The sequence below is a fragment of the Lytechinus variegatus genome, chromosome 16, assembly GCF_018143015.1.
Source record: "Lytechinus variegatus isolate NC3 chromosome 16, Lvar_3.0, whole genome shotgun sequence".
NCBI lineage: Eukaryota > Metazoa > Echinodermata > Echinoidea > Temnopleuroida > Toxopneustidae > Lytechinus > Lytechinus variegatus.
Genome location: NC_054755.1, coordinates 4,138,996 through 4,152,153, shown reverse-complemented (window position 1 = coordinate 4,152,153; position 13,158 = coordinate 4,138,996). Strand labels below are relative to the sequence as shown.

At 33.9% G+C, this 13,158-nt stretch overlaps 1 protein-coding gene across 10 annotated transcripts in view; it reads right to left on the bottom strand.

The window, feature by feature from the left end:
* Positions 1–13,158, bottom strand: part of LOC121429483 (guanine nucleotide exchange factor DBS-like) — a 114,868-nt gene that overhangs the window by 82,526 nt on the left and 19,184 nt on the right. For 8 of the 10 annotated variants that reach the window (XR_005971939.1, XM_041626508.1, XM_041626516.1 and 5 more), the window contains exons 3-4: positions 10,573–10,687; positions 5,277–5,309 (exon numbers count right to left, since the gene is read on the bottom strand). Coding sequence is in view for 9 of the 10 variants with exons in the window: in XM_041626508.1 (XP_041482442.1) it covers positions 5,277–5,309; positions 10,573–10,687 (148 nt within the window). In the remaining variant the exon portion in view is untranslated. The remainder of the gene's footprint in view (positions 1–5,276; positions 5,310–10,572; positions 10,688–13,158) is intronic. The other 2 variants (XM_041626512.1, XM_041626514.1) reach the window with 1 other exon arrangement.

Genomic DNA, 13,158 nt, shown 5'->3' with positions numbered 1-13,158 from the left:
AGTAGTAGTAGTAGTAGTAGTAGTAGTAGTAGTAGTAGTGCTAGTGGTGGTGGTGGTGATGGTGGTAGTACTAGTAGTGGTCGTTGTGGCAACGGTGGTAGGAGTTATTAGTAGTTGTAGTAGTGGTGGTGGTAGTAGTAGTAGTAGTAGTAGTAGTAGTAGTAGTAGTAGTAGCAGTAGTAGTAGTAGTAGTATAGTAGTAGTAGTAGTAGTAGTAGTAGTAGTAGTAGTAGTAGTAGTGGTAGTAGTGGTGGTAGTAGTAGTAGTAGTAGTAGTAGTAGTAGTAGTAGTAGTAGTAGTAGTAGTAGTAGTAGTAGTAGTATAGTAGTAGTAGTAGTAGTAGTAGTAGTAGTAGTAGTAGTAGTAGTAGTATTGGTAGTAGTGGTAGTAGTAGTAGTAGTAGTAGTAGTAGTAGTAGTAGTAGTAGTAGTAGTAGTAGTAGTAGTAGTAGTAGTAGTAGTAGTAGTAGTAGTAGTAGTAGTAGTAGTAGTAGTAGTAGTAGTAGTAGTAGTAGTAGTGCTAGTGGTGGTGGTGGTGATGGTGGTAGTACTAGTAGTGGTCGTTGTGGCAACGGTGGTAGGAGTTATTAGTAGTTGTAGTGGTGGTGGTGGTAGTAGTAGTAGTAGCAGTAGTATCCTGTTGTTGTTGTTGTTGTTGTAGAATTCACTGTTTTTGTTCTTCTTGTTTGTTAAGTCATTTTGTTTTGCTTTATCTTTTTATGTGTTGCGGCAGTTACAGGATCGTTGGAGGTGAAATGCTACATATTTTTATTTCTAATAGTTTCCAACCACCCTTTAATGGTAGGAATAAAGAAAAATAAAGTGGGGCACACAACTAGGGAGAATGGGGGAGTACTATTAAAGCGTATCTTGTTCATCAGTTTGATATATTATTACAGAGACTCCTTGGGGGTAACTAGTGTCATTCCGATCCATTAATACCCTGGTAATTCCCACAAGCAAAGCAAGCTATGAATAATAATACACACATCAATATCACAAAGGCAGCACAACTGACATGCAGAATGCAATTAATTCACATGTTTGCCAGACTTTCATTGCAGCACCCCAACATATTGGATCATTGACAAACTTGAAGAAGGTCATAAGAGCTGTGTATTATCAATGCCACTTACTACCTTTTTGTAATCACTCTATGCACTGTCAAAAGACTAGTAGTTAGAGGATGTATGCCAAATGTGATCCCAGGTATATACAATATGACTTGGGGAAAATATATGATTTCTTTTTATTATTAATACTACTGTTCTTAATAAAAACTAATTTGTCACTTCTCTTGTATAACTTATCCAATGAAGGTAAAAATAAATTATAGATAACTTTCATTTATTATTCATTTTCATTTTCATATTGAATAATGTAAATACATATTTCTCAAAGCTCTGACAGTATTTTAGCTATTTCATCCATTATGACTGTTACAGTTGCAAGAAGGAAAAAAACGTTTTGATCTTTTCCAACGAAGTGGAAATACCCAATTTGTGTTTTCTCAGTATATTATATGCCTAATATATCTTGGATACTTCAAGAACATATTAAATTGAAATAGTTTTAGCCCTGTAAACATATAAAACAGAAAAAAGGCATCATTTTCACTTGACCTTTGTTTGAAAAATACCTATGGGGTGATTTTTTTTTCTAATTCAGGTAGTTTTGTTTTAGTCATAATAGAAAAATAAACCATTATTAACGTGCTTCAGGTTCTTTTCAATCTCCTCTCAAATGTCATCTGAAACAAAGCTCATGTTTGATCTTTAAGAACCAATTTCCTGTCATTGCACTTAAATGTTTCCTGTATTGGTTCTCAAGTACATGGTAATGTAATTCACAAGTACTCACTGCCAAGGTCGAAAGAGCATATGACACAAGGGGGAGGTGGGAATAAAGAGAGGGGAGAGGGGTAAAAATGAAGGTAAAGAAATAGACAGGAGAGGGGAAAGAGAGAGGGGGAAGCAAGGGAAGAAAGAGAAAGTGAGAATGGAAGGGGATGGGTATAGAGGATGGGGAAAAGATAGAGAGAGGGACCCGTATTCTGAAGTCGGGTTTAATTTAAACTCTGGTTTTAAGTTGTGGTTTAACTATGGAAAGCCAGTTGTTACATAAATCTCTAACAGTAGAAGTTCAATGTATCAGCTCATTTGACTCCCAAAACATTATTATCTGCCTGGGAAGGACAAGTATGACAATTGTCTTCACCATTATATAGTTAGTGAAGAGCACAGTTAACATGAAAGCATTCACTGTAAACAAAATTTTGAGACATTTGGCTTCCCATAATTCTAGCACAGAGTTAGACCATGGTCTAAGTTAAACCCGACTTCAGAAATACTGGCCAGAGAGTCACAGTGTGAACATTTTAAATAATGCATAAATGAAAGAAAAGTTTGAAATCAAAGAGACAAAATTACCATTAGGAAAGAGAGTGATTTGAGACTGATGAAAAATTTTCAAACAGATATAAAAGAGACAGAGGGATGATATGGAGAACTGAAAGAGTGTATGGAGGACAGCGGAGAAGGAAACAGATACAGAGGCTTAGAAAAAGGGGAAAGAGACAAAAGAGGGCAGCAAACATTACGCTGATGAAAAACATCACCATGCATGAGGTCACATGAAAAATAGCTAGTGTCAGAGACATGATGGATTATCAATCATTAAACAAAGGCACATCACTACACATAAACATGGTGGGAAGAGGTTAAGGGAAAGTTCAAATCAAGAGAAAAACGTGCAAGCAGCTGCGTGTACTATGTAGTTGGAAAAATAACATGATTTACCCCATCACTGGAGGAATACTTCAATATGTTCAGTGAGATTTTCAAAAATCATAAAGTTAGCTGGTATTGATATACATCTAAACCTGTATTAGGATATTTCATGATTTACACTATCCCAGGCTAAAAATATAATTATAGAATGTTCAATGAGATGACAACTTCATAAGGTTAACATTTTATTTACTTACAAAGTTCTAATTTATATGTTTCATGCATGCAGATTGATTGTGTGATGGCTTGCTGAGACTTGGCAATGAGTTTAACTGTTCTGTTTCTTTACTTTTGAAATCTCATTTTTACTTGTATTTTTGGAATTTCCCTTGACACGACTTTCAATAGGCATTTTAAGAGCCAAGGAGTCAAAATCAAATTAAATCCAAAATGGTTTCCATTAATGAATGAACCAATTCTATTTTGGATCCAAACAAATTTACATTTTAAATCCATCTGTCTCAATCCTCACTACGATCACTTTGGATTTATTTTAAGATATCTGGCATTTATGTTTAGACTGTAATCTCTATATGGAAGTCTAAAGTAGAATGCATTAAAAATGGATCTAAAATATCAATTTATTTTGATCCCTTGAAATGTCAATATCAAATCCATCTGTATCCATTCCTCACCACACTCAATTAAAGATTCATTTTTAAGATTGTTGGCATTCATTCGAATACCACTTAGAAATAAACCTCATGTAAATGTATGTATGAGCCCTCGCTAAGAATGTCTTTAACCTACATAAAGAAGATACACTAAATACATATGTCCTTGAGATTAAATCAAATTTATTTAGTGAGTATATAATCCCCCTCAAGGCATGCCAATGCATATTCCATGGCCATTATGAAATTACTTCTGGGAGCTGACCCCACATCTCCACTGGAAATACATGGAGTTGCATTCTACGACAAACAACAAGATGTTTTCATGCTTGCACAATCGTTTTAGTTTTGTTATAGTAACTTTGTAGTAAGAATACACTCTAAAAATATATTGGCTACAGACCCAAATACAGCGTATCATCTGCAGTCGCTGTATAAGCTCCTACAAATGCTAAAATTGAATCGAAAAATGCTAAAATTGAATTAAAAATGCTATAATTAAATTTTTCAAATGCTAAAGTTCAATTGTAAAGTGTTAAAAAAGGGTCAAAAGCAATCTAGGGTTTAATTTTAACACTCTTAAGGAGCTAAAGCAATGATTACACTTGATATGTTCTGATTATTACTTCAAGTTTAGAATGTATCACTGATGTGTAAATGGGGGGGGGGGCCTTGGGGCCATACTTCAACCCCCCCCAAAAAAAAATGAAATATGACATCTTTTCCTGAATATTATGTCTATCGCAAAATTAGATTTTCATATTAAAAAGGTCTCTTTTTTTCTCTCGCTTCGCACTCTCGTAGCTTTTAAGAAGCAATGCACTATACGGTATGTTTGGCCCCCTAAACACTTTTTTTGCTTCTTATGCTACTGGAGTGTATTAATGATGAACAAATTAATGATAATGACGAACAAATGAAGAATACGTTCCAAAAGTAAATAGAAAACTTCATATCCACACACCCACCTGTGCAGGCACAAAAAGTCAAAACATGTATTACAGTATGCATACATTATTACCAGGAGATAGTCAGTATATTTTTTTCATAGAAATTAAATCAATATAATACACAATCAAACAAACAAAAAAAGATAGAGTATACATGTTTACACTAGTATAAAAACACAATCAAATCAATATTTATAGGTACATTCCCAAATCAATACAAAGCTACTGTAATCATGGGAGAGTTTTATGTTATCATCAAATATTGATAATTCACTATGTAGAGAAATTGTTTTTTCTATGGACTCTTTCCTAGTTTCCACCAAACCAGAGGTTTATACATTTCACATTGTGAAAAATAAAAAATTGCAATTTACAAGATTTCAATGAATGAAAATTGAATACACTTCTTAAGAAGGTATAGAACTAAAATTGTTGCTGGGTGAACAAGAATGAACATTTTAGATTGAAAAACAGATGGAATAGTTCTGTCTCTGAAAAGAAAAAGGTAACTTTCCCATTCCAAATTTTCTACATCTCAAAATTTGCATCACATCTCATATGAAATATGGCTCTGATAGACATTTTATTTTGTAATTAATTTCATACATTTTTTTCATTTGTGTATTATTTATTTAATCAAATATTCATTTTTCATTTCAAATTTTATTCTATTTCATTTATTTATTTATTATCATTTTTGTATTTATTTATCTTTTAATTCATTTTTATTTTTTGTCATTTTTAATTTATTCATTTTTTTTGGGGGGGGGTGACAGCAGATGGTGAATAGTCCAAGATATCTTCCAACTCACTGCTCTGATTTATCTAGGAAATGTGTGATGGGGCCCATTCTTTTAGTGTACAGTAACTTTGCAATATGGGAATATACCCTATAAAAAGAGAAGGCACTCATTAGCTGGATACCTTTCAGAATCACATCGTAGTCCTTGGAAATAACTATGCAATGAGGAAAGGCATGACAATGAATGAGAGAAAAGAAATGAGGTGAAAAGTGAAGGAAAGGATGAGTAATAATGACATGGTGGAAATGTTTCTTATAAAATCCAAAATGGATAACATTTGCAATTTTGCATGTCATGTTAAAGGGGAAATCCCATCCCACCAAAGTTATTTAAAGAAAAAAAATGAAAAATTCAACCACAGGTGTAAAATAGGAAAGTTATATTTTACATTTCATTTAATTTCACAAAAGTTATATGCACATAAACCTAGTCAGTATGCAAATGAGGCAACCTTTGACATCACCCACTCATTATTTCTTTTGTATTCTGTATATGAAATAAGAAATATTTTTGTTTTCTCCTCATTACAGTGTGAACTAAATTTTGATTCCTCTGAGAATATGTGATTTCCATTCTATAACCTGTTGTGAATTCATCAAGAGTCACATGATTGTTAAATCTGCACAAAAATAAAATATTGCATAATTTAATCAATAAATAGAACAAATAGAATGAGTGACATCATCAACTCTAATTCACATATCCCTATTGCAAAACTGTGTTGTGCATATAGCTGTTGTTAAAAATAAGTGAATTTTTAAACGTTATAACTTTGATTCTGATTAAATTTTCAGTTTTATGCATGTTGATTTTTCACTATTTTTTATTCACTTTGTTGGGCTGGGCTTGACTTTCATGATGGGAAATTATCCATCTTCCCATAATGACAAAAAAACTATATCACATATATCAAAATGAAAATATATCACACAGCATAACCATTACAGTAATTACAATAGGATGTCATAATAAACCTACAGAATGAAACTTGGATGCTGAAAAAAGGACACGGTGACAAATGAGACAATGTAACTTTTAGTAAAAATAAGACAAAAATGAATTAAATTGGAAAAGACAGTGATAAAGGTGAGAACAAAACTTTTAGTACAAATCAGAAAAACAAAAAATCTGAATTAATCTTAATTCATTTTAATGCCAGTTGACCTTAGGCAAGCTTTGATATTCATGATCTTCATTAAAATCTCCAAAGTAACATGAATAATGTATAGCCACAGAAATATCTGAACTGAACATAGCGACCCAAGACATTAAATGAATTTACACATTTCTTCCTTCCTACAGTCAATGTACACGGAAAGCCATTAGCTGATGTCACCTGAGTTAATAATCAAAATAACAAACCCCTACAACGGTCTTCATAAAGTATACAGTAGGGGGGCATTTGACTTGTCAGACCCATTCACACTTGGGGAAAAACGGTATTGCAAACGCATACTCAAACAACTATTTCATACTTTTTAAAATTATATAGATAATTCTACATGTTTTGAGACATCACCTTCATAATTTGCTGTTTCCTTTTTCATTTTCAAAGTTTTTGACTGCTCCCTAAACTAACATATATTCATCCAGGTTTGTGCAGCCATAAATAAGTATACCCCTATTCACTTGCTCTCAACTGAAATCAAAATTGTCATATTCAAGGCAGGACAGGAATGTGAACATGCCTTCGAACATAAATACATCGCCTTGCTGCTTTTAAACCATCGTATCTAAAAATTGTAAAAAAGTTGAGGAAAGCTCAATAAAAATTTATGATTTTTAATAGTAATGAGGCGAGAATTAGTAGTAACATTCTTTGCCTAGAAAGAGTGCACTGGAAATGGGAGACTGTTTCCAGACAATATTAAGGCCTGGTCACACCGCCCAAGCATTGTTGGAGCGGTCGTGGAGCGGTAGGGAGAGAGGGTCGAATTTTGCTCACAAAATTGGGGAAAAAATCAAAAACAAAATAAAAACAATCGAAATCGAAAATGGTGAAAGGAAGCGAGCGGTGATGATTTTTTTTCTCTCCGCTCCACGACCACCCAACAACGCTCGGGCGGTGTGACCAGGCCTTTAGGTTGCCACAACTACGATAGTTTTAAAGGAGAATGAAATCTTTGGAACAAGAGAGCTTGTGTGAAAACAGAAAAATCATAGAAAAAGACCAACAAAAGTATGAGAAAAATCGGACAAATAATGAGAAAGTTATGAGCATTTGAATATTGTGATCACTAATGCTATGGAGATCCTCATATTGGCAATGCGACAAAGATTTGTGATGTCACTTGTGAACAACTCTCCTCATTACTTTAGTATATATTTCACTTAAACTGCATCTTTTTTCACATCTATCAGTAGAGCATGTATTCTTTCTACAGGAGGGCATGTAAATACAGATTTTTAAAGAATGCATCATGGATAAAGGGTTTGTTCATAAAAAAAGCAAAAAGAGACATTTTGGGGGTATTTTATAGTCCATCAAAGGTTTCATTCCCCTTTAACATACGTCATTTTCCGACCTGCCGTCAGTTCTCATTTTTTTTCAATTTTGAGATACGATGTTGTAACAGCCTAGCGTTGATAAGCTTGATGATTCATGTTTCATTAACATAATGTGTGTTTTATAGTATCATCATAGTAATTATATAACTGGGTGGGGTATAGGATGATGAGTAACCAGCTGTTACTGGAGGTATCATATCAGGAGGTGGTGAAAAAAATTAAATGCCCTCAAGAGAAATTATTTATTTTTAATAGTTTTTGAATAGCTTCCAATATTTATAAGTTGATAAATATAGGAAAATCATCATCTAAACAACATTTAGAATTTTCTCATAATTTGAAATCTGATGGTAAAATTGGCAGTGCTGTTAGTTTACAACATCAGATGATGAAATATAGGAAAATCGTTATTGATAAATTTTCAAAACCACACCTAGAATTCATTTTCCATAACTTGAAATTTGCTAAGAAAATTGGCAATGTCCTCATTTCTTTGGAAAAATAAGATGATGAATGTAGGAAAATCATTATTTTTTAACGACGTTTGAAATATTTCACAACTTTATTATCTGTTGATCAAATTGGCAATGTTATCATTTAGTTGGCAAAATAATATGAGTCGAGGAAAATTATCATTTTCAACAACATTTGATTGATCATTATACAGTGCGTATCAAAAAAAAGTTTACACTTTGAAAAAGCCCTGGGAATTAAAAGATATACAACATGTGGGTAATTTTTTCACATATAATTATGGGTTTTGGTTTCATCTATCCAATGAAGGTAAAAGTTTTGACAGAATGTTACACTTGAGTGAGCACTGTCCATTTTTGTAAAGCTCGCAGAAATCTGTTTGCGCAGAAATGCTTGTTTTCACGCTGTGTCAAGGGGAAAGGGCAAAATCAAACTTACCCTGTGAAGCATTTCTCATAAATTTTCCTAGCACTTTTAGCCAATTGAAATAAAACGGATACATTCAAGCATTTTGTAACAATTTTGCCACCAAAATTTGAAATTTCATCACTTAGTAAGCACAATCTTTACCCTTTTTGCCAGCTGGATCTGAGGACATAACTGAATCTGAACAAAAGTTTATATCAGACATCTCCAGCATTTTTCACTAAGTTTTTATCATTTAAAGTTGGTTTACATTTCAATTTCATTTAATACTAGTTTCTCCACACTTTTCTCAAGCTTGGCAATGATTAACAAAATGAAAATCAAGCATAAGCCATTTCATGTAAATCACAGCTCAGTGTAAAGCAAATATCGTCACGATGGACTCGGTGTGTGGGGGAGTGGGATGGGGCGCAATGCACTCTTCGAAGTGTTTTGGGCAAGGAAACAAGTTTAAAAAGGTAAAAGATATCTTCATATCAATTTTACTTGCTAATTTCCATGTGTTCTTCATGATTAAGGTCTACTTTTATTCGCATAACTATTTCAAAGTTCTGCGCAAATCATTTTTCACCAACTTTTCAAAAGTAAGTGGTGCTCACTCAAGCGGAAATATTTTCCGACAGTTATATCGTCATTTGCTTAAATGGATCTGTACCAATGCTAAAATGTGGAAAAATCGTCAGGATATTACAAATATACAATTTTACAGGATTTTTTCTAAGTGTAAACTTTTTTTGATACGCACTGTAGTTTAAATCTGTACATCAAACTGGCAATGTCATCATTTTGCATAACGTAATACATCAGCTTTTAAAAGTACCAAATATGTAATTGATTTCTACTTCTTATTAATGTTTAATATTTTTCATATCATATGTCCAAAATAACTTTGTAGATATATTATGTCACGTTTTTAGATTTTACTACCAAGAGTTTTTCTTTTCTTTTTGCTTTGTCATGTTTTATACAATGTATGTATCAAACAGCACAAAATTAAAAATACAGATTTTTGCATTAGCTTATCAAGGAAATCAATGCCAGGAGCTGAAATAAGCGCTCCTTCTAAGATTGAGAATTGTGCTGATGTCGCATCCTACATGTACATTTACATGCCTATGGCTTGTTTGGTTGTTCACATCAAATCAGGACTCTTTTTCTTTCTTTCCTTCTCGTTTTATTTTTTTCATATTTGCATCTTTTTCTATTATTTGTAATGTTTTTATTTGAATTATTTCCCCTCACCTCCTCTGGAAGCCACTCAAAATCCAACACATTTTCATTCATCACATCTACATTTTTCTATATCTTTATATAATTCATGTATTTTCAAGGGCTAGTATATTCTATTGATTATTGAAAAAATACATGGGGGTCTGGGTGGTCAAAAGAGCCCCAAAATTCTCCATTCACTTAAATGTTAAAAGCAGATCTTATGTTGCAGATTTAGGGAATAAGTTGTGAAAGTAGACCCCGAAAAAAAATTGGCCTGAAGTATACATAAACTTTGTCCAGTCTGAATGGCCCCCTTGACTGAGGAAATTAAGTGAATGCTTGAGCTCCCTATACTAGCATAGAGAAACACATCCTGCAAAACCCCCATGGTGGTGAAAGGAGATTGAAGGAGTGAACGGCCACAGGGGTGACATTCTCACATTAAAAGAAGATGACTGGGCTTGGAGAAGAGTAACAGCGTGTCGTTGACATTTCCCCCTTGTTGTTAAAATCTTGATTGGTAAAATCATGGACCTACCATGGTAAAATACAAGTGTAACAGTTTTGACAGTCTATTTATGGGTGCATTGTTCACAAAATCACATTCTCTTGATGTTGTGCTGAGTAAGATTTGTTTATAAAAAAATGAGTTTTTCTGCTTTGGTTTCCTTTTTTGGGCTAGTCAATTTGGGATGGGGATTAATAAAAACATTGTGATAGAATGAACTTCATAATGGAAGTGATACATAACTCCTATCGAAGCACGGTGGGATATAACATTACAAATATATATATACCTGGGTATCCTGACGAGATACGTCATGAGCCTGACAAATTCTTCATCTCGGACCAGATTAAATTTGGGACACTCCGGCATATTGATGATTGGATAACCTTCCTGCGTCTTTCCACCTGGCCAATGAGAAAAAGGAGGAAATTGTAGTGAACTATGGATTATATTATATCCTGGGAATCTCTGACTTTTAAAATCATAAATAACATAATTATTGAAATGCTTCCACTCCTCAATAGCTCACCACCATCACCAATGTGAAAATGATTATTGATAAATTCCTTGCCTGATACAAAGCGCAAGTATTATTACGTCAGCATTTAATACTTCGAGCTGAGACATTTTCAGTAGCTCTCAGTGCAAACAGGGGACTAATCCTTCCAGGCACCCATTCACCTCACCTGGGTGGAGTGCAGAACAGTGTGGATAAATTTCTTGCTGAAGGAAAAAAAAACCTTGGCTCGGACTCAAACTCATGACTAGAATTCGAACCCACAATCCTCTGTTTGAAAGACGTGAGTTGAACCCTTAGATCCTGATAGGTCCAAAATCTTACGATACATGTATGTGATTCTAATATTTGAAAGCAACATATCACAGAAAATATAATGTCATATATACAGAAATACCTTCCATTTTTTTTGCTTTGTAATACGAGGCTCTTTTCATGGAAGTCTTCAGATCATTATCTGTTTAAAGCTTTCCTCTGTCATGTCTCAGAGAATCCCAAGGTTATTGGCAATACTGTTCCAATACTTTGGACAACTAGAAGACTATATCAATTATATCAACTATAGTCATGCGTTGTGGTCTAGCGGTTACTGAGGTATGTGGGTTCGATTCCCAAAAATGGCATGTTTTCCTTCAACAAGAAATTTACCCACATTGTGCTGCACTTGACCCAGGTGAGGTGAATTTGGTACCCGATAGTCTGAAATTCCTTGAATACTCGAGTGCCAGATCAAGGTAGCCGTGCTAAAACCGGGATAATACATTATCATGTTAAGCAGGGCCCGCTGAGAGAACAGTTTTCAGAACTGAAGTGGCTATTCTTGGTAATAAATATATGACGTTATTATTACTATTATTATCAAAGTTTGTTTTAAGATCATTGTAAAGATTCCTGTTAGGGGCCCTAATCATTATGACCCTCATTAAGACATTCAGTGAATGTTTATGAATGATAGAGTATATGTACATGTATGTAAATGAAATTTATACAATTATTTTTTAAAATCCTAATCCAATACAAAACTTTCAAAATAGAAGCCAATAGCTTGCTATTGTAGATTTGAGATTACAATACACATATTTCTTTAAACAGCAGAGAAGACCTCAATATACATGTATAATATCCTAATTATATTAAAAAGAACCCTCATCTTTTATAATTCTAGAATTTGTTGTATACTACTTTACGCGATCACACTTTTATCATTAACTTTGTCTGTAGAAAAACAACTTTTTGCTGGCATTCTCAGCATTTGCATTAGTTCATATTACAGGATATCAAAGAAGCCATTGATATGCCAACAGCAAGAATGATCATAATATAGCCACATGTTATTGCTTTGAACTTGTATTGACTATGCAGAAAAAAGTAATATAACATATAAAATAAACTTTATAAAGTAAAATAAATGTATCACCATTATAAGTTAATAATACCGTGTTTACACAGTGACACGGCTCGGGGGTTCGACACGCGAGCCGTGCTCAACACGGCAATTTTATGCTGTGTAAACGCGATCAGTGTGATCCGCGAGCCGTGTCGAACACGGCTTTTTTGATCCGCCAAAATCGTAGGTTTCAACCCGCGAGCCGAGTCAGACTCGGCAATTTTTTCGTGTGTAAACAGAAAGCCGTGTCGAACTCTCTTGACCAGGTCACTGCGCGCGCTTTCACTTTTGGCATTGTTGTTGTTCGCACGGACAAGATTCGATTCCGGCGGTGAATTTCCCGCGTTTAATTTGCGACGTCATAATTCTTCTTCCGTTCGAGATCCGCGAGCCGTGTTGAACTCGCCTTTTTATATGTACGTATAAACGCGATCTCTGATCCCTTCTTCGCAGTGTTCAACCCGGCTCGCGGATTCAACACCCGAGTCGAGTCAATGTGTAAACACGGTATTAGTGTCATATTTTTCTAAGTACATATTATGTTTGGGATTTTCACAAAAAAACAAATTGATTGTCATAAATTGTTATTAAATCTGTTGTTTAAGGGGCATACACACCTTGACTGTTAGGTTTTAAACAATTATTTTCTTAAACTTAGAGTGAGTTCTAATCTTTCTTCAAGGCAATATCATTATTCTGTCCAATTGAGAAATAGAAGCTAAAAAGATGGTAAAATGATAGATTGATACTCGATAGTGTTGAGAGCTATAATGGTTTTAATCTCTTGTACAGAATATTACAAAATAATTGGTGCTTACAAACTGGTTTATAATTCATGATAATTGAAACATTGAAAGTTGAAATATTTCTGTATCTCTCTGGCTAAAAAGGCATCTTCCATTCCTCGAATAGAAAATTAATCTCTTAATGTCAAAAAGTGCTCAGCTGACTTTCATAATTAGTGAATTAAT